We start from the raw sequence: 22,368 nt of genomic DNA, 5'->3' as shown, positions 1-22,368 counted from the left end.
GTAATGGCTTTCGCCATGCACTGCTAATTATCCCACATATTGCAACACTGACATCTTTGATAACATCATGGATGATATCTATGTAATATTTGCAGTAAAACTATTGGGAAAACTGTGCATGGGGGGGGGGATGCGAGTTATTGTTACCTTAGGGCATTAGATACAATTACTTGAGATAACTATAACTGGTCAATTTCTGTGATTTCTAGAGATTAAAACTTCATGTTGTTACCGAACATTTCACCTATCTATGACGTGGCCTTAACCTTTGGTTTTTTTTTTTTCAGTGAATTTCTTGGTTTTTAAAATGTTAAATGATAGTTAAGGCCCTGCAGCGAACCCCTCACATGCTGCCAACCCCATGCTGTGAACGGCCTTCGGCCAGGCCCTATGGCCAACCCCCCCAAAGGCAGCCAACCGCACACTGCACATGGCCTTTGGCCGTGCGCTGTGGATGGGTTGCCTCAGGGCCTGACCCTGGGGACTTCATCCCCCATGACCTGCCATGATATTTAGGGGGAGGGGGTCCCATGACCTGTCCCCAGGCTAATGTCATCCCAGGGATGCCCCCCATTGAAATTAGGGGGAGGGGCAGATGCCCCCCGCTCTGGGCCAACTCAGGCCACAGGGACCCATCCCCAGGGCCCGGCATCATAATTAGGGGGAGGGAGTCACTTGGCCCCTCTCTCTCTCTGCTGATTTTAGCCCTAGGTACCCGATCTCCTGGGGACCGGCATTAATATTTGGGGGAGGGGGACATATAACCCCCTGTCTGGGTTTATTTACGCTCTGGAACCACACCCCCATTGTCCGTTGTTTAAATTAGGAGGAGGGGGGCACGTGGCCCACACCTATGGCCGATTCAGCCCTAAGGACCCCATTCCCCAGGGCCGGGCACAGTAAAAGGTGGGTGCCCTCATGCCCACCAAGAACACCCACCATAGTATTGTTGGAGGCTGTGGGGGGAGCCTCAAGGCCCCTGCTGCCCCAGCAGCATCTCCTCATTGCTTCTAATGCTGCTCCCTGTGGGAGGAAGCAATATTTATATCTGTTTCCCTTTATGTATCACTACCCTCCCCCTTGTTTCTTTTTTAATAGTTTTTTTCAAGTCCCAAGTCCTAAGATGGCTATCACTACTTTCTGGTTGAGGTGGTGGCAACCAATCAAATCTCAGCTTGAAATCTGTCGGAATCCTCGAAACCACTGCGTCCCTAGATATACAAACTTTTTGAGAATTAAGTGCTCAAAAACAACTGAATGGATTTACATCAAAATCCAAAAAGCACTGCTTCTGTATCAACATCTGCCTTTCTGTCAAATGTGGCGTAAATCCGTTTAGCGGTTTAGGCTATAGCTATGTCTAAAGTTCCTTTGGGAAAATGAATGGAGGAAACGTGTTTTGGAATCCCCCTTTTTTGCCAACCCCTGCTTGACGGATCACCCCGAAACTTTCCAGATTTGCGGAGATTTGTCATATTATCAGTTTGCGGACAGCCAATCAGGGCCCTGCTTTTACCCTGGATCCACGAATCCTCCGTGGGTGGATCAGCTGAGAATCCACATCCCTATATATTTATATTTTTTAACCTTAAATAACTCCAAAACTATTGAATGACTTTACAGAAAATTACAAAAAGCCCGCTTTCTAGACGAAGATCTAGCTTTCTTCCAAATTTGGTGTAGTTCTGTTCAGCAGTTCGGGCTGTAGTCGTGTTCAAAAATTGAAAAACCCAATGACATAGATAGAATGAAGAAAAAGTGTTTTGGGAGCCCCCTCTTTTTCTCGGCTCCCACATCACTGATGACCCAAAACTTTCAAGACAGCAGCATGTTAGTTTTGGAAATTTTGTGAGGATTCGTCAAAAAGAGGCAAATTAATTGGCAAAAAAAAACAATTTGTCAAAATTAGGGCCTAACTATAACTCCCTACTGGCTCTCACCAGTAGGTACTCTCTCTCTCTCTCTCTCTCTATATATATATATATATATATATATATACATTCACTTAAAAAAACAAAGGTTACTAGGACGTTATAGTTAGGTTCTGAATGTACTCACACCAAACCATAGAAACTCAGCAGGTAGAGTTAGAGTTATTTCAAGTAACTACAGCTCGCACCCTAAGGTAACTATAATTCGCGCCCTCGCCATGCACAGTTTTTTCTTCAATAATTTGACTACTTATGTTTCATTTATATTTTTAATAATGTTATATAAGTTGTCATGAGTGCTGGAATATCTGGGGTAATTAGCAGGGCATGGCGAGGGTGCGAGTTATAGTTACCTTAGGGCGTGAGTATTGTATTTGTCAAGTAAAAAGAGTACAATTACATTTCAATATACACCGTAAATATTTTAATTTAAAAAGTAATTAAAGCAGGAATGTGACTTCTGACACACCTAGACTAGAGCCCTCAATCTTCAGGGTGAGGGACTGAGACCTTAACCTCTAGGCCACAGGTAAGTCTTTGCTAGTTTGATGGTAAAAATATATAAATGTTTTCATCACTAGGAATGTTTAACAGTCAAAACACTAGTTAATAAACAGACACACTGCATGACATACCTGGATTTGAACATTCAACCTACTGAGTGATAGTCCAAAAGCCTTACCAGTAGGCCAGATGTCACTCTGCTCTGATGTGCACCAAAACCTCACTATAACATTCAAACAAACATCTTGCTTGTGTGCTGCTTCGAAGTAATTCTATGGAGAGACTATTGTTATAGCAATGGTCCCTCAATGGAATAACCTCAAAGTGGCATACAAGCTAGATGCTTGCTGTCAACTGAGGACTGCAAGGGTAGTCTGAAGGCCCCCACGGTCCTAGCCGGCTTCCCGTTTCCTGTGGGAGCCGGCATTGCTCCTGCAAGATGGGAGCTGCTTTAAATAGCAGTTCCCTGCTTGCGGAAGGAGTGTTTTCATCTGTTTCCTTGCATGCAAATTTGCATGCAGGCAAACAGATGTAAACTCCGGTTACTGCTAGCAGGAGCTGTTTGACAGCTCCCGCTTCCAGAAAGCTGAACTATGGTTGCTTTTGCTTGGTGGGAGCCGTCAGCTCTCAACAAGCAAAAGCAAACATCTACCTCCTGAGGTGGGCACCTCGGGAGGTAGCAGGAGCCGGCCCTGGGGTGTGGGTGTCCCCAGGGCCATCTATGGCTCCACAAGGGGGCCCCCCAATATTTGTTTTAGCCCCAGGGAGGTGGAGGTCTCTGGGGCTGGGGATCCGCAACAAACCCCTTTCATTAATATGTTTGAGCCCCGGGAGGTGGCGGTGCCTAGGGTGCGGGGGGCCGTGTGAGCCCTCCCGCATTTTTTTTACATCCTTTGTCCCGGGGAGTGGCGTTCCCCGCATTAATTTAACATGTTTTGCCCTGGGGAGTTGGCGGTCCCTGGGGCTGTAGGGGGGACGCGCAGGCCCCTGCATTAAATTATAAACATTTGCCCCAGGGAGGTGTTGGTCCCTGGGGCTACAATAAGCCCTAGGAGGGGGGTCCCATGCACCCCCCTCCTTTTTTTAGCCCCCCAATGCCCCTGAGACCTGGCCCACATGGGGACAAACTAAAAGAAAAGCACAGGAGACTGCCCTTTATTTTATTTTTTTTAAATCTCGGAAAAATCCATGGATCCACCCGTGGATTTTTCTGAGATTTTATTTTTTAAAAGTGCCTTTTAGCCCTGGCAGGGTCCTTGGGTGAACCCTGCACCAAGGTGAGGGGCTCAGTGGAATCCCACTCTGGCCCCTTTTCTTTTGTTCAATCTTTTTTGTTTGGACTCTACTGAAGCCGAGTACCAAAATGCACTTCCTTGTTGAAGTGTTGGCAGCCAATCAGATATCAGCCCTGTGAAAGTTGGATCTGCAGAGGATCCGTGTCCCTAGATATCTATATATTTTTTAACTGTTATTATCTTAAAAACACTTTAAAAGATTTACACTACATCACAAAAAGCACGCTTTCTGGGCCAAGAGCTAGATTTCTGCCAAATTTGGTGTAATTCCGTCCAGCGGCTTGCGCTGTAGTCACCTCCAAAATCCGTATGGCAAAATGCATAGGGAAAATGCGTTTTAGGACCCCCCTTTTTTCTTGGCCCTCGCTTGACGGATCACCCCGAAACTTTCAAGACAGCAGCTGAACCAGCAGTCATATCAGTTTTGAAAATTTCATGAAGCTTTGTCAAGCCGTGCCAAAGTTAATGGCAAAACAAAAAACACTCTTCCTATGGAAACTAGGTTGTAACTATAACTACCTACTGGTGAATGCCAGTAGGTAGGTAGATAGATAGATAGATAGATAGATAGATAGATAGATAGATAGATAGATAGATAGATAGATAGATAGATAGATAGATAGATAGATAGATAGATATTTGTTTTTTCCCAAACCCTCCTTTATAAATTACCCCTACCCCCCTATACCAATACACACTCCTAAACCGTAATAATACCCTTACCACCCTCTGTCGCTACCCACCCCAAAACCATGAAAATACCCTTGCCACCCTAGGCCTCTACTCTACTCATCCCGAAACCTGAAGAATACCTTACTGCCCTATGCCCCAACCTACCCTTGGTAGCTGCAACCTAAAGATACCCTTACCACTCAATGTCCCTACACACTCCTAAACCCTAAAAAATATCCTTACCACCCTATGCCATTTTCACCCCTAAACCATCAAATGCCCTTACCACCCTATACCCCTGTAGGAAGCTGTCCTGGTGTAGGGTGAGCACCTATGGTATTATCAACTCACAACAGGTCAAGGTATCCCCTATTAGTGAGATGTAGTCAGTGTCTAGGAAGCCAAGGTTCTCTAGAGGTACTTGTGGATGTGCAGCTAAAGCTTATCTAGGAGACATGCTAAGCTTATGCAATACCACTATGGTCACACAGCACTTACACACATGAAGGAACCACATTGTGTTACAAAAATAAAGGTACTTTATTATAGTAACTGAAATACTAAAATACTGTATAGGCAATACTCCAACTGTTGGTAAGTAAACACACTATTATATACACATTAGCAATCAGTAAATAGCATAGAAAGCAATAGGCATTGGTAAAAGCAGTTGCAAATAGTGAGGGCCTATAGGGGAGGGCCAAACCATATACTAAAAAAGTTTAATGTGAAAGGCAGTCCCCCACCGCAGGAAGTGGAATCAGTAGAGGGAAGCTGGAGGAAGTAGGATCCCCAGGAGGTGAGTACCAGAGCGACTCCCAGCGACCAGGAGAGCAGAGGTAAGTAACAGGTTTTCCACACAATTAACAGGAGGAGTTTGTTAAAGGATTGCACAAGAGCCAGACAAGACTGGACGAATCCAAAGGTGGATCCTGAAAGAAGAAGACCTGCAAAGGAAGGGGACCAAGTCCAGTTCGTGATTGAGTGTCCGGTTGTGGCAGGAGCCACTGCCCACCCTTCTGTGGATGCAGGACCAGGTCGACGGTGGACGAAGAAGGTCAGCAGTGCAGCACAGGAGCAGAAGAGGAGTTCCAGAAGTTATGCAAGTGATGTCCCAAGTTGGCGGTCATCATGATGCAGTCAGTCAGTGGTGGTGGAAAACCACCAACAAGCCTTGGCAAATGCAATAGACGGAGGAGAAGGTTTGCAAGGCTGAAGAGGACCATCAAGGTCCAGGGGACTCGACCCAAGGAGGGGAGTCGAGGGTGACCTTTTGGCAGCTAGGAGAGTCACAAGAAGAGGATGCAGCCCCCACAGGCAACCCACTGGCAGCAGGCACAGGAGTTGCAGTGAGGCCCACTCAGCACACCTCAATAGGAGTCCCACATCACTGGAGCACCAGGCAGGAGACTGTGCTTTGCAGAAAAGAATGCTAGGGGCTGGGGCTACACAGCACCTGAAGATCCCTTGGAGGAGGAATAAAAAAGTCTTGGTGGCTGCAAGAGTTGCAGTGCACAGGGGTACTGCCCTTCAAGGAGAGGCAAGGGCATACCATCTCCCAAGTTGGATAGCTGGTAGAGAGGACTAAGGGGACCACTTCAGACCACCACCTGTGATGCAGGATCCATGCAGTTCCAGATGAGAGCATATCCATGCAGCCGGTCGTCATTGCAGTTGGTGCCTTCAGATGAGGAGAGTGACTCCTTCACTCGAAGGGAGATTCCTTCTTACTTCTTGTGCAGGCTGAAGACTCATCGCACTCAGAGGATGCACAGCTGGGAAAATGTTGCAGTTGCTGTAAGGAGCCGGAGAAACAATGTTGCAGAGCGGAGTCGTTGCTGTCGTTGCAGAATGTTGGTTTCTGGAGGGCTCAATTTCAGTCCCAGTGGCCAGAAGATGAAGTAAATGATGCAGAGGTGTCCTGCTGAAATCTTGTATGTCGAGTCTGAGGACCCACCCAAGAGGGAGACCCTAAATAGTCCAGGAAGGGGGACTGGTCACCTAGCAGGGTGACCACCTATCAGGAGGGGGCTGTGACGTCACCTACCTGACCTTCCCACTCAGATGCTCACAGGGGCCTCTGCCCACCTTGGTTTCAAGATGGCAGAATCGAGTCGCCACCTGGAGGAGCTCTGGGCACCACCCCTAGGGTGGCGATGGACAGGGGAGTCACTCCCCTTTCCTTTGTCCAGTTTCGCGCCAGAGCAGGGACCAGGGGTCCCTGTACTGGTGCCAACCGGTTTATGCAAGGATGGCACTAAATGTGCCCTTCAAAGCATACCGGTGGCTTGGGGAGGCTACCCCTCCCGAGCCATGTAACACCTATTTCCAACGGAGAGGAAATCCTTTGCTCTGTCTTCCTCTGCCTGAGCTGGTCAAGCAACAGGAAGGCAGAAACCTGTCTGAGGGGTGGCATCAGCACAGGCTGCCCGGAAAACCCCAGAAGACAAGTAGGAGCAATGCTGGGGGTCTTCTAAGGAGCCCCCAGAGTGCATGGAATTATACAACCAACACTGGCAACAGTATTGGGGTATCATTCTGACATGTTAGATAACAAACATTCCCAGTTCAGAGTTACCATTGTGTAGCTGGACCAAGGTAGAGCTGTGTCCAGGACATGGGTAAAATGGCACTTACGAAGTCCAATGTAATGGAGCAGCAGTTTGTAAGGGCACCTCAGCTCATGCAGGGGTGCCCCCACAGACAGGTACCCTCTGGGCTAGGAGGGCCTACCATAGGGGTGCCTTACAATGGCCTGGTGCAGTGACCTGTAGTGAAAGGGTGCATGCACGTTTTCACAAGGGCTGCAATGGCAGGCCTGCAGACACATTTTGTATGGGTTCCCATGGGTGGCACGGTACATGCTGCAGCCCATGGGGAACCCCTGGTGCCCCCAGTGCCCTGGGTACCTGAGTACCATATACTAGGGACTTACATGGGACACCAGTATGCCAATTGTGTGGTGTGCAAAGTCCTAAGCAACGAAATTTAGAGGGAGGGAGAACAATCACTGGTGTCATGGCTAGCAGGATCCCAGTCAAAACACACTAACAGCAGGCAAAAATTGGGGGCAACCTTGCCAAAAAGAGGTTACTTTCCTACTACCCCCACCCCTTAAACCTTAAAATTGTTACAACCAATACTCTTACTCACTGCTAAACCCTAAATGTAGCCTTATTACCCAATAGCCCTACCCAGCCTTAGACCCTAAAAACATATTTTCAACCCAATACCCTTATCCCCCCCCATAAACCCTAAAATTACTCTATACCACCCAATTCCCCTATCCACCACTTAACCCTAAAAAATCCTTACCACCCTATACCCGTGCCCACACCTAAACGCTCATATATAGAATGCTTTATCGTCTTAATTTGCATGCCCATAGGACTCTCGGTGGACTTCTGCAAGTCCAACATTCACATATCTAGGACATTTTAACCCTAATTTCTCCAATATCAAGGAACAGATTTACACAAAATCACAAAAACATGCTTCCTGGGTAAATATCTAGCCTTCTGCCAAATTTGGTGTAATTTTGTTCAGCCATTTTGGCTGTAGCATTTGTGTTTTGGGAGCCCTCTTTTTCTCCATCCCCTCTTGATAGATCACCTCGAACATTCAATGAAGGAGCTGAGGTGGAAGATTTTTCTTCCTGGAAAGGCTTGTGAAGATTCGTCAAATGCTGGAAAAATTATTAGCAAAACAAAAAAGGCTCTTCCTACGGAACGGCAGTCCTATCTATAACTACCCAATCACCTCTGTTTTAAAATGTATTCTATCTATATATCTTACGTAGTGGCAGTTGCCAGTGGGTAGCTATAGGATAAATTGTGTTTCTATTGGAAAAGTATTATTTGGTTTGCTTATTACTTTGGCACCTTTTTACCAATCTTCACAAAACTTTCCAAAAAAAAGTCTCATCCACTGCAGATTCTTCCAGTACAGTTTTGGGTGATCAGTGAAGCAGGGGCTGTGAAAAAAGTGGGTCCCAAAACGTGTTTCCCCCCATTCATTTAATATAGTAAATTTATACATAGCTACAGGCCCAACAGATGAACAGATTTACACCAAGTAGAAAGCTAGGTCTTGGTCCAGAAAGCATGCCTTTTGATTTGGCATAAATCCATTCAATAGGTATCTAGAGAAATGAAGCCTCAAAATCATTGTATATTTCACACCACAGGGAATCCGCAGAGCCAGCCGATCTCAAGATGAAATCTCAGTGGCTAACACCACATCAAAAACTATGTGGAGGCAGCCATCCCAGGTACAAAACAAATAAGGGGGACAGGATGGAGATACCCTGCACCCTAGGGCTGGTGGGGGAACCTCCCAGAGGACCACCTCTGAGGCCAAAAACATATTTTCTTTTTCAGCGGCCGGGGTGGAAGGGCAAGCTATTTGGAAGGGGTAGGAGGCATGAGCTCTCATCCCCCTTGAGCTTTCTTTAGGCATTAGGGACCCCATCCTCCAGGACCCAATGAAATAAAGAGGGGAGGGTGTGTTGCCCCCCTCCTCAAGCCTCTTCAGGCCCAGGGGACTCCATCTCCCAGGGCCAATTTCTTAATACGGGGAGAGCTCTCACAGACCCCTTTCACAAGCCTTTTCAGGCCCGGGGACCCCACCTCCAGGGGCTGTTATTTTAATTATGAAAAGAGGGGTGCATCCCAACTCCCTGAGCCTGTTCAGACCCAGGGGACCCCATCCCCCCCAGGGCCATTTATTTAGGATTGGGAGGAGGGCGCACAGCCACCCTCCCTGACATTGGCCCTGGGACCACCCCAGGGCACTATACTCTGCAGTGTCCTGGGAAGCCCACTGTGGGAAACTTTGGTTCCCTGCCTGGGAGAGTGTGGGCATACCCTGCCAGCACTCTCCTGGACATGGAACCAAACATTGTTCCCACCAAGTGGGAGCAGTTACAAATGCTGCTCCAGCCCAAGTAGAAGCAAAGGAAGCGGCCTGAGTCATGCTGGCACCCAGTATGGTCCTAGCCGGGGAGCCAGCAGGGGCTGCAGGGGTCTTGGGGGCTCCCATTGTAGCTCCCAATGTTGCTAGCATGGTGGATGCCCCAGGTGCTCATTGGGGCACCCACCTGAAATAAAAAAATAGGGCTGGCTCCTGCCAGAGAGCCAGCTGGGGCAGTGGGAGCTCTGGGTGCAAAAATTGTGCTTTGGGTACCCAAGAAAAAAATGCCTGTACCCACGATGTATGCTGGCTGAGTATCCAGTTGTGGCGATGTGGGACATGGGGCTCCTCCCATCCCCAAACAATATTTAAGATGTTAGTGTCCCAGGTGGGCATCACAAGACCCACAAAAATATATTTTTTTTAAGTGAGAAATAAATGAGCAACCAGAGACACTCGTTTATTATTCCTCGCTCCAGCAAGGAACGCCTCATAATGCCCAGGGATTTAAAAAAAAAAGAAATAGTTTGTAGCTGGTGGTGTCCCTAGAAAAGGCAAGTGTACTGTGAGAAATTGGGTTGCTGGTTGACTAGGGTGTGAGCCGCGGTCAAGCAACAGCCACAATCCCTTACGGGGTGAACCACAAAATGTCACTAAAGTAACTTGGGCTTAACCCTGGGTGGCTTGGCACAAAAAGCAGTCAAACTTAACTTAGAGGCAATGTGTTTGTGCAGCGCACAAACAGTAATAAAGTGAAAACACAGCACAATAAAAATCCCAAACCGATTTAGACAGAGTACATTTTAATAAATCATTTAACACCACAATGACAAAAATCCAATTACTAGAACTGGAGCTACGAATTTTTTAATTTTAAGGTTCAAAATAGCGATAAAAAGCAAAAAGCGCTGATTGCAGACATTTGGTTGACCAAGACAAAGACAAAAGTTAAGGCTGACTGGAATGGAGCATAGTTCAAATACAGGAAGTGGATTGGGCCCAGTCACCGCTTACCTTGAACTTTGACATTTTTTGAAGAAAAAGTCTCTGAGTAGGTAAAGGTTCAGCGGGGCAAGGCTGCAGGAGTGTCTGAGGAGGGAGTGGTGTCATCGGCTAGCCGTGGAGCAAAGCCACTGTGAAGAATTTTACCTTGGCACTTAGTCGTTGAGATGGAAGTTGACTAGGGAAACACCCGGAAGAACGACTCCGAAACCACGAAGTTCTGAAAAACAAAACAACGCTTTCGTTTTCCACGACTTCCTGGTTTTGGTACCTTAACCACGCATGTCTGAACCACATACATGCGTGGTTAAGGTACAGAAGAAGGGAGTCGGAGTCCATGCGGTAAAGGAGTAGGTAAGTTGGGCTGGGACTGGGGCTTTTTTTTGGGGGGGTGGGGCGGGAGGCTCGGGGAAATTAGGTTTAAGGGGTGGGTTGGAGGGTTAGGGTGTTTCGGTTTTAGGGGCAGGGTGGGGACTCGGGTATTTTTAGTTTTTGGGGTGGGGGGCTGGGGGTGATTAGGGTTTGGGGGGTCAGGGATTAGGTTTAAGGGGTGGGTTGGGGTGATTAGGTTTTAGGGGCGGGGTGGGAACTCAAGGTATTTTTAGTTTTTAGGGTGGGGTGGGGGGCTGGGGTGATTAGGGTTTAGGGGGGTCAGGGTTTAGGTTTAAGGGGTGGTTTGGGAGGTTTAGATTTTAGGGGAGGGTGGTTGGGGTTCTGGTAATTTTGGGGGTGGGGGCTTGGGGTAGTTGTAGGGATGGCAGGGTCGTGGTAATTTTTGGGGGTGGGGGGCTAGCGGGGAAGCATGCTGGAACCGTGTATGCTGATCGCTAATGACTTTACAAGGAATGCGTTTCCAACAGTAAAATTGTTGTAAACGCATTTGTGGTAAAGGCATTAGTGGTTAGAACGAGGTTGTTGTTCCGACCTCGTTGTTGAGCCACGGGTGCTTGAAGCACCCGTGGTTCCGACATATAACCAGTTGAATATCTCCAGTGGGATGAAGCAGAAGGCTGTAGCTGAAGACTGTTCTATGAGGTCGTGATACCCCTTTGGCGAAGGACTGCTGAAACGGAGCTGCTGCTTGCCAAAAGAACGTAGCGGGAGAAGCCACAAAGTAAATCCAGCCGACAATGCACCTCGGGGGGATAATTGAGCAGGTTGGTCCCGGTGTCCTCCTGGTTCTCAAAGCACTTTTGGCCACATTTTGTCTAAGTCCTTAGTTTTGGAAATTGGGCATCTCAGCACCTTTAGCACCACAAGAAGGGTCCAAGAGTGGAAGGAGACCTATTGGGGGTTCAGGTCTCACTCAGGCTGGGTCCTGGTGCAGGTTTGAGATGGTGGGAGCCTGGTATGTCCCTGTGGCTCAGAACAGGAGGTCAGCAAACCAGCCGTTGGAGTCACCTCTGGAAGTCCTGGGTGCAGGTGAAGATGCAGGACTCAATAGCAGACCTTCCAGGTACAGCAACAGACTGGTAGACTGCACAGCAGGTCACAGCAGCAGGCAGTCCTCTGAGAGTCCTTCCACAGGTCCAGTAGTGATGTGAAGAGTGGGTCTGACAGCCCTATTTTTATACCCAGGTGCCTTGCTTCTAGAAGATGGGATAGTTTCCAGAAAGGTTCTTTGAAGTTCTGGCAGTTTCCTGCCTCCCCTGCCCTGGCTCCTTGCTGGCGGTACTGACAATACAGGGTTGTTGAGTCTATTGTTAGGTGACAGTGCACAGCCTTTTCAGGTGCAGCTTGTGCTCAGCTCTGCCCTCCCCCATCCTGCCAGTGGAAAGGCCATTCAGGCTCTACACCCATTCATGTGAAAGGCGCTGAGGGCTGAAAATACGAACTTTCTAAAAGTAGCATTTTAAAACTTTTAATGATAAATTTGACTTTACCATTAAAGAGGGTTTACCATTACAAGTTCATAGGCACCAAACATGCCACATGTACCTCATCTCATTTATGAATTACAGCATATTAAATGTAATAAGTAATACCCACTGTTATTCTATGGGAGAGGTGGGCCTCACAGTAATGAAAACAGATTTGTGGGGGGGTTCACTACCATGACATGTCCTACCTTTTAATTACACAGCACTGTGCTCTATGGGCTTACATTAGGGATGACCTATATGCAATAAAAGGGGAGTTTAAGGTTTGGCAAGGGGTATTAAATGCCAAGTCGACATGGCAGTGGGACACTACATTAAAGCTGCAATAGCAGGCCTGGACATGTTTTAAGGTGCTACTTAAGTGGGTGGCGCAATAAGTGCTTCTGGCCAACTAGTAAAATTTGATTTACAGGCCCTGGCTACATGGTATACCACTCTACAAGGGACTTACAAGTAAATTAAATATGGCAGTCAGGTATATGGCAATCAAACCACGTTTAAGGGATCTAGCACAAGCACTTTAGCAGTGGTAAAGTGCACAGAGTCCTAAGGCCAACAGAAGCAAACAATTCAGGAAAATGCAGGCTAGCAGGCAAAAAGTTTGGAGGAAGACCACCCTAAGGAACCAGGTCTAAGAGGCACCACCAAACCTTTGTTTTAATGTTGTGGGGGTCGGAAGAACTGCAGCAGCCACCCATCAACAATACAAAAAAAAACAGTATGTCTTCTGGGTCATTAAATCCATTACCCCAGGAGAACTTACTATATTTTTCTAAACCACTCCTAGGTGGAGCTTTGTGCTCTTCAGCTGCAGTACAATGACCTGTTCTGGTTGATTTTATGACTGCATTTTGTCACCTGAAAAATGTTAAACGAATCACTCATAGACTTTAACCATTTTTAGAAGAATCACCTTCATTAAACATTGTATTGTGTGAATTAGTGAAATATACATTTGATTAACAATATTGGTGATTTTTGGACAACGATAATAGATATGCTTTATATACATTGATATGCTTATCCCTTGATAGAGCCAGTAAGCTCCCTTTTCATATTTATGTGTTGTGATCTTTGGCAAAGTTAGTAAATCGGACCTTCTGCAGCCAGGGGCTGCGACCAACTGCATAGAGTGTACAACTAAAGGTCGTGTGCTAGAGGAGATAAGGCACTTGCAGGGGGTTGGGCACAGAGCTTGACTGCAGGTCAGGCCCTGCAGCCAACCGCACGATGTGGATGGCGGAAGGTCATGCACGGTGAGGGGAAGGGGGCTTGCAGGGGATTGGACATGTATATCGATGGACATCTTACTTTACACTAAAAAATAGAAATTCACTGGAAAAGCGAAAGGTAAATGGGATGTTATAGTAAGAAATTGTAATAATATGTTTATTTACATTTTAAAAAAATCTTAGAAATTCACTGAAAAACCAAAGGTTAAAGGGACATTATTGTTAGGTGAAGATGTTGGTTAAACATACCATATTAAATTAACAAAACCACTGAAATTCACTAGTTATAGTTATCTAAGATAACTAAAACTTGTGCCCTAAAGTAACTATAACTTTCACCCACACCTGACATTTTCACCTAACTATAACCCTCCTTTAATCTTTGTTTTTTTCAGTGAATATACATATATATGTGCGTGTTATTTGCAAGATTTACCATATCCTATACACTTCACAGGTAGCCTAGTTCACATTAACAATCAACCACAGGTACATGGGAAATCCTTACTGCACACAGTGTTCGATATGTATACAACTACTCAGAGAAACCAAGTTATTCAAAAAACTCAAAGTCTGTTCCAAAGGTAATGCTATGCTACGGACATCTTTTATCTGTATCAAACCTTTCAGAATCGACAAACCTACACTGAGTAATGAAGTTGATATGAGTAGAAAAGTGGGTACTACAAAAAGTGTTTACTCTATGGTGGGAGTTCTCTCTGTACCACACTGTTTGCAGACAGTAAAACTTTCATGAGAAATACACCGAAAAAGATGAAAAAGTATCTACTAAGAACAATGCAGTGTCAAAAAATACACTATTTGCTTAAAATAATGAAGGTCTGAAGGTGCTAAAAATTATACTACCTGCAGCTTTCATACTATGGGGAATACCTTACAGGTAGCCCATCTTCTGAAGCAAACCAGTCAGATATACATAGGCTAGTATGTAGATATTGTCATGCTGAGACAATTCTGTCTAATTAGTCCATACTTTAGATCAACTACATAGAATGTTTGCCCTGTTGGAAACTTTTCTCCAGAGCACAAAAAACAAACCTTTGTGTGTAACATACTGAACATAAGCTGTCAACTGTCATCTGCACACAGAGTTACTTTTCAATACAAAGATTTATAACGTGTTCAATATCTATGATACATTAGGAGCACATGCATTTTGTAAACAGTTACACCCATTAGCTGGAAACAGGCTGTATAAAATTAAGTGGAAAAATAATATGGTACTATGTGAACTATAGAACAAACACACTCATTGGATGATGTCATCAGTGATGTAATAGAACATGTCATGAGTGATGTAATTTGTGCGGTAATAAGCAGTGCATGGCAGGGGTGCAAGTTATAGTTAGCTCTGCTAACTATAAGTGGAAAATGTATCTGTTTTTTTAGTTGAAACCTTAATGTTGTGTCTGACATATTCACCTAACTATAAAGTTACTTCAACCTTTGTTTTTTCCATTGAAAATATATGTGTAGACACACACATACACAGAGACACACACACTCAAACTTTCCAGACCTATTCTTCCTTCTATATTGGTAGATGATGAAAGGTTTTGCGGGGATTGGTCAAGTGGGTGCAAAGAAAAAAGGGGTCCCAAAACAGGTTTTGACTCAAATGCATTTTACATAGACTTTTTGTTATGGATGTACCAGTAAAATGTCTGAATAGATTAACATGAAATTTGGCAGGATTAGACATTGTGGTGCACAGATAATCATTTCGGGTAAAATAGGTAAGTAGGGTAACCATAAGGTATTATAACTCAGTGATATATGCTGTTGTGCTATTTTGCAGAAGTACTGCAGACAAGTCATTAGGTGATTGGCTAATGACTGCCTTTACAAAAGTGAAAGGCAGCCATGTTGTTTTTAGGTGCTGTTTGGCTGTGTTCCATCGTATGCCTTCATATCTAGGTAAGTGTTAGGTTTGGTATTTTTATCCTACCTAGTATCACTTTAGTAAAGTAGTAATAGGTAGGAAAATATTAGTACCAGAACTTAGAACTTTTTACACTACTTACATATACTACCAAAAATACAATTTACACTTTCAAAATGTATATTCCTGCTACATTACATACATTCACACACTTTCACATTACACATTTCAATTAATACGCTCCACTCTACAACACTCCACACTATGCCACTCTATGCTATTACATTGTACTCTACTCCACTATATGTGACTCCGCTATGTACCACTAAACTCTACTCTAATCCACATTACGCCACTGCATTCTATTACACTCCACTGTTCGCCACTCCATTCTGCACCACTCTACTCTATGCTAATTTACTGTATGCCACTCCATTCTATGACATTCCAGTCTACACTATTTGACTGTGTGCCCCTCCACTCTGTTACTCCACTGTACCAAAGACCACTCTACAACACTACACTCTCTGCTATTCCATTGTACTTTATTACATTCTACCATACCACACCCTACTCCCCTCCAGACTTCGACACTTCACTGTATGTTCTCCTACTGTACCCCACTCCACTCTACACCACTCCACACTACAACACTCAACTCTATAGTCCTCCACTCTTTGGCACTCCCCTATATGCCAATCCACTGTACTGAACTTCACTCTACACCACTCCAGTCTACACCACTGTACTGTGCCCTATTCCACTGTACCACTCCACTGTAGTATATTCCACTCTACTCCAATCTATGACACTATACTTTACAACAGTACACTTTACAACACTCTCTGTCCACTTAATTACGATTTCCAAATATTTTTATTAAAAAAAAAAAAAAAAATTTACAATTCAAGGAAAAAACAAAGGTTAGGGATACGTTATAGTTAGGAAAACTTTATTTATTCGTTGTATACAAAGCCAACTTAAACTCCATAAACATTATAACTTCTAAAGTTATAGTTATAACTTAAAATTATAATGTATGCAGCCCCTTCAAATTATTGTAACTTGTACACCTACTCATTCACTTTTATCACCTCACTGCCCACACCACATTAACTATAACTCACACCTTCTCCATGCATAGTGTTATGATACATTATGTAATTTAAGATGTCATCAGCATTGTTGTAATTTCACATGGTATAAGTGATGTAATATGTAAGGGTATAACCAGTGCTTATATAATTAGCCTGAAATCACCATCCCCTCCCTTGCCTAACCTCAAGGCTGCAGGCAGAAAGACTGGCATTGGTTATGATATGCCCTCCTCTACAAATCCCAAGCCAGCAGGTAGGAGCACTCAAATTGAAATGGAGTCACTATTCCCCTTTCAGTGGCAAATCCATGGGCAGTAGATAGGAACAATGACATTGTGCTGGAGCCACATCTCCTCCCTTGGTCAATCTCAAGGTAGAAGTGCTAATATGTATCAGAAATTACCCCTCAAACACACAGTCCCGTCCAAAGGTGGCAGGCAGGAGAAGTGGCATGGGCTGGAGTCACCTCTGTACACAGGCCCAACCAAGGCAGAACCCAAAACACTACAAGAGCCTGGAGTCTCCCTTTCCCCACCTTGGTCAATCATCGGACAATTGGCAGGAGCACTGATCGGTGCATGGAGTCACCCTCACATTGCACGGGCCAGTCACAAGCCACAACAAGCAGCTGCACTGACCTGAAATCACCTGTAGGAGGCTGGCCTGGTTTGTAGTGGGTACCAAAGGTATTTACACCTTATACCAGGTCCCGTTATCCCTTATTAGTGAAATGTAGTCAGTGTCTAGCAGCTAGGCTGTCTAAAGGTAGCTTGTAGCAGAGCAGCCAAGGCTGAACTAGGAGACATGCAAAACTCTTGCAATACTACTGTAGTCACACAGTACTCACACACATGAAAGAAAATACTCAGTATTATAAAAATAAAGGTACTTTATTTTGGTGACACAAATGCCCAAAATACCTTAGAGACTATGCTCCCTTAGGAGATAAGTAATATCCACAATATATAAACTAGTATCCAAAAACAGGTAAGTACACACTCAGAAACCAGTGCAAATAGTGAAAATCACAATAGGTTGCAACGGGCCTAGGGGGAACACAAACCATATACTAAAATAGCGGAATGCGAAGGTCGGTTTTTCACCTAGGCAAGTGTAGTGTGTAGAGGGGTGCTGGGAGTGCAAGAAAACACCAAAGGTAAGTAATAGAACCCAATCCAGAGCCCAGGAAAACAGGAGAAATCACAGTAAGTTGCCTGAAGCACACAAGGAGTCGTGATAGAAGAATATGCAAGAACCAGAAGAGACTGCAAGACACCAACAATGGATTCCTGGACATGAAGACCTGTGGAAGAAGGGGACCAAGGCCAAGAAGCGCTGAAGAGTCCAGGGAGAAAAGGAGCCTCTGCTAACTGGAATGAAGGTGCAAAAGAAGAACCACAGATGAGAAGGCAAAGTCAGTTATGCACCCAAGAAGACAGATGCGGGTTCCTGGTTGGTGCAGAAAATGTCCAATGCCGAATGGATGATTTCAGTCTGGTTTGCGTCATTTGATTCCACCAACAAGCCTTGGCACACGCAAAGCTCGTGGTTGGAGGAAAATGGCGCTGCCCGGGACCAGGAGGGACCTGGTGGCCTCTACCCAGGAGGGGGAGACAGAGGGGGCTCTCAGCAACTCTCAGCAACTCAGAGAGCCCTCAGAAGACCAGGCAGTGCGCACAGGTGTCCCACAGCCCGGGGACAAAGAAGGTGCAAATGGAAGCCCATGCAGCACAACACAAAGGGATCCCATGCCGCTGGAGAACCACTCAGGAAGCTGTGCGTCACAGGATGGAGTGCTGGGAATGTAAGAGGTGCTTACAAAGAACTTCATGGAAGGTCGCACACAAGCCTTGGCAACTGCAAGTCACGCGGTGCACTGGGGTACTGTCTTGCGTGGGGAAGCAAGCTCTTACCTCCACCAAAGTTGGACAGCTGGACTCTGTGACTGTCGGGGTCACTTTAGTCCACCACCCGTGTTTCTGGATCCATGCTCGTCATCTGGAGAGGGGACCCACATCACTGGTTGTCGCTGCAGAGAGGTGCCTGCTGAAGCAGTGAAGTGAATCCATCACTCCACTGATAATTCCTTTGGTTCTTCTGGTGTAGGCTGAAGACAGGCAGTCCTCAGAGGATGCACAACCTGGAAACTGTTGCAGTTGCTGGCAGGAGCTGAAGATACAATGTTGCAGAAGTCGTCTTTGCTTCTTTGTTGCAGTTTGTAGAGTTCCTGGAGGGTTCAGCTTCGGTTCCGTCGGTAGAAGATGAAGTAGAGGATGCAGAGGATTCCTGCTGGAGTCTTGCAATCCGAATCTGAAGAAACACCCAGAGGAGAGACCCTAAATAGCCCTGAAAGGGGGAATGGTCACCTAACCAGGTAAGCACCTATCAGGGGAGGTCTCTGACATCATCTGCTGGCACTGGCCACTCAGATGCTCCCAGAGTGTCCCACCACCTTGGAATCCAAGATGGCAAAACCCAGGGAAACTCTGGAGGAGCTCTGGGCACCACCCCTGGGGTGGTGAAGGACAGGGGAGTGGCCACTTCTCTTTCCTTTGTCCAGTTTTGCGCCAGAGCAGGGACTGGGGGTCCCTGAACCAGTGTAGACGGGATTATGCAAGGAGGGCACTATCTGTGCCTTTCAAAGCATTTCCAGTGGCTCTGGGAGGCTACCCCTCCCAAGCCTCTAACACCTATTTCCAAAGGGAGAGGGTGTAACACCCCTCTCCCAAAGAAAATCCTTTGTTCTGCCTTCTTGGGCTTAAGCTGCTCAAGCAAAAGGAGGGCAGGAACCTGTCTGTGAGGTGGCAGCAGCTGGAGCTGCCTGGAAAACCTCAGAAGGCTGGTATGGCAGTACTGGGGGTCCACTGTGGAGCCCCCAGAGTACATGGGATTGTGAAACCAATACTGGAACCAGTATTGTGGTACAATTCCTAGTTGTTAGCACCTTACATGGCCATATTCAGGTTTACCATTGTGAAGCTGGACATAGGTATTAACTTATGTCCAGTGCACACGTAAAATGACATCCGCGCACTCACGAACTCCAGGGAAATGGTCCTGGATGGCGTAGGGGCACCTTTGCTAGTGCAGGGGTGCCCTCACACATAGGTGCTTTGCACCCAGCCTTCAGGGTTGGAAGGCCTGACAGATAGGTGACTTATAAGTGACCTGGTGCAGTGTAAATGGCTATGAAATAGCACCATTTCACACAGACTGCAATGGCAGTCCTGTAGAAGCCTTTGCATGGGCTCCCTATGAGTGGCAAACATAATGTTGAAGCCCATAGGGATCCCTTGGATCCCCAATGCCCTGGGTACCTGGGTACCATATACTAGAAACTTATAAGGGGGCACCAGTATCTAAATTTGGGATGAAATACTGGGTTACTAGTATGTAGTGACAACATTGGGAACAGAAAGAGCATAACCATTGGGGTCCTGGTTAGCAGGACTCCAGTGACACAGTCAAGCATAGTGACAAAAACAGTGAAACATACTGACAAGTAGGCCACAAACCATAAGCACTGGGGTCCTGGCTAGCAGGATCCCAGTGACACAGTTAAACACACTGACAAACAGGCCGAAAATGGGGGTAACCATGCTAGAAAGAGGCTACTTTCTCAAATCACCATCCCCCTTTTCTCTGCCCATTCCAAAGCAGCAGACAGGAGCTCTGACATAGGCTTGGCATCACCATCTCCCCTCCTCTGTCCATCCAAAGGCAGTAGATATTAGCCCTGACATAACCCTGGAACCACTTACCCTCTACTCTATTCAATCCCTCAGAAGCAAGCAGAAGCACGGCTACATGTCGGAAGTCACCACCATACCCCACCACACACACAGACCCATCCCAAGGCAGCGAAGGGAGCACCAGTACAGTGCTGAGTCACCATCCCCTACCCTGACCAATCCCCAGGTGGCAGTAAGGAGCATTGTCAGTTTCATCCAGCACTATCTCTACTTTTCTGACTGAACATGATACAGGTGAGGTCCTTCTTGGCCTGGATTTACGATTTATTCTTTGTTCACCCCCAGCCATGCTACAGCTCTGGAAAGGAAGAGACCACACTGCTGAGATGATTGGCATGATGGAAGAGCGTAAGGCGATTAATGGAGCAAAGCCAAAGGGTGTGGTGGATTTACTGAGGGACCACTCTGTCCGCCGGCAGCTCATCGTCCTCTTGCTCGTCTGTGGAGCCATTCAGTTCATTGGAGTCAATGTGGTAACTTTCCCTTAATACAGCACTTACAACAGCCACATGTAGATGTTTTTTCTAGTACTCTTAAAATCATTGATGTCCCCAGACCTATGAATCTCTTTCAGGGGTGGAAAAGATCTGAAAACCAAAGTGGAGAATTCAGTGAAAAGGTGTTACATTTGACAATATGGTGGCTGTAAGTACATATCACTGGAGGCAGACATTTACAAATGTTCTAATTTTTATTTCCAGGTAGATATGTACAGAAGTTAGATAGTCAGGTATGCAAATCAGAGCCCCTTCAAGAGAATGATATTATCTGCTGAGTTCCTGGGTAGCGTCTGTTAGTTATAACTAACACACAGAATCCTGAGGAGCCACACAATGTCCCAAACAGAACCATGACAAGACATGACAGACACAACTACAACAGAAGGGAATATCGCAATGTGTTTGGATACTGACTTGAACAACAAGAAGACACTGTTGTCCAGGTAATTTCTTTCTAAAAATAGATATCAGCTATACAGGCACATACTAATGAGCATCTCCATCACTGTCTGACTTTTCAATCACATAAGATGGGAAAATACCCTACACTCACAGTTTAATAAAATGCTCACACTGTGTTCAACCAGAATCCACTTCATGGGGAAACAAAGCCCAAAGCTCCCTCCTCACAAAGGTTACTTGCTGATATTTATACGATGTATTAAAATGTATGATCCCCAATTCTACCAATGATAGGTAGGCTGTTACATCATGTATTGCTCCTCTGTTATCTATGGATCTACTGCCTACTTGATGTCAACTCAAGACTGGTTGTGGTTTCTCAAGAGCGGGGAGAATCTGCCTCTCTTTCTACGTCAGCACACTCTCCGAGGGGGAATAACATTCCTGAAGATAAGGTTACCCCAGGGTAAACAGGGTCAGGGTAGAAAAAGGGACAAGCAAAATTCTGAAAGTAATACAGAACAGCACTTAGCAAAGGCTCACTAGACCTTTTAGTTTCTATACCAAAAGGCACACAACACATCAGCTCAAGTCTTTAACAAGTGTGCATGACTCCAAAGCTTAGACTCAATGTGGTGCTTAGTGAGATAAAATAAGGGAATCTCTATGACTAGCCAGACACCAGGATACAGCTAGCGAATCAAAAAGAGAGGGACCATCGGCCCAGTGGGGCTTAGGTTGTAGATTTATCAGTAAGAGATCACCATCAATGGAGGAATGCCAACTGGCAAGTCACAAACAACTGCACGGCAACACAGGAAAGCAGAAAAACTGGCGCAGCCCTACCTAAAAGGGAGCTAACTACTGAGGGAAAAGTGGGAAGGAAAAATACAAAAAAATTGATGGAATTCCAAATGGGTGCAAACTGAGTCGCTGCCAAGCACAGTACTCTGTGAATGCTGTCATTTTAACTAGCACTGCTCTCATTACCCTAAGTGGAACCACTAGCTCACCTTTCAGGCCTGAGCTTCACAGCCCCAGAGGGCCTTCCCAGTTTCCATCTACCCATTCTCTACATATTCCTGGACTGTGTATATTTCCGCCAATGCTGCAAATTGTTAGGGCCTTTGAAAAGCAATGCCCTAACAGGCTGGGGATGTAATTTTGCAGGCCGGACCCCTGTAGTCCACCAAAATGTTAAACTCATCATGGAATAGGACCAGATATAATAGTAGTGCCCATGTGTCCAGGACTTTAGTGGTAATTGGTAGAGAGCAGGCAATAGCT

General features: G+C 45.8%; 1 protein-coding gene across 1 annotated transcript in view; it reads left to right on the top strand.

The window, feature by feature from the left end:
- Positions 1-22,368, top strand: part of LOC138265301 (solute carrier family 2, facilitated glucose transporter member 11-like) — a 173,684-nt gene that overhangs the window by 115,886 nt on the left and 35,430 nt on the right. The window contains exon 7 of the mRNA XM_069212908.1: positions 20,465-20,652. Within this exon, the coding sequence (XP_069069009.1) occupies positions 20,465-20,652 (188 nt within the window). The remainder of the gene's footprint in view (positions 1-20,464; positions 20,653-22,368) is intronic.

The sequence above is a fragment of the Pleurodeles waltl genome, chromosome 11 (assembly GCF_031143425.1).
Source record: "Pleurodeles waltl isolate 20211129_DDA chromosome 11, aPleWal1.hap1.20221129, whole genome shotgun sequence".
NCBI classification, from domain to species: domain Eukaryota; kingdom Metazoa; phylum Chordata; class Amphibia; order Caudata; family Salamandridae; genus Pleurodeles; species Pleurodeles waltl.
The sequence above is the reverse complement of the archived record's forward strand: the minus strand, read 5'-3'. Positions and strand labels throughout refer to the sequence as shown.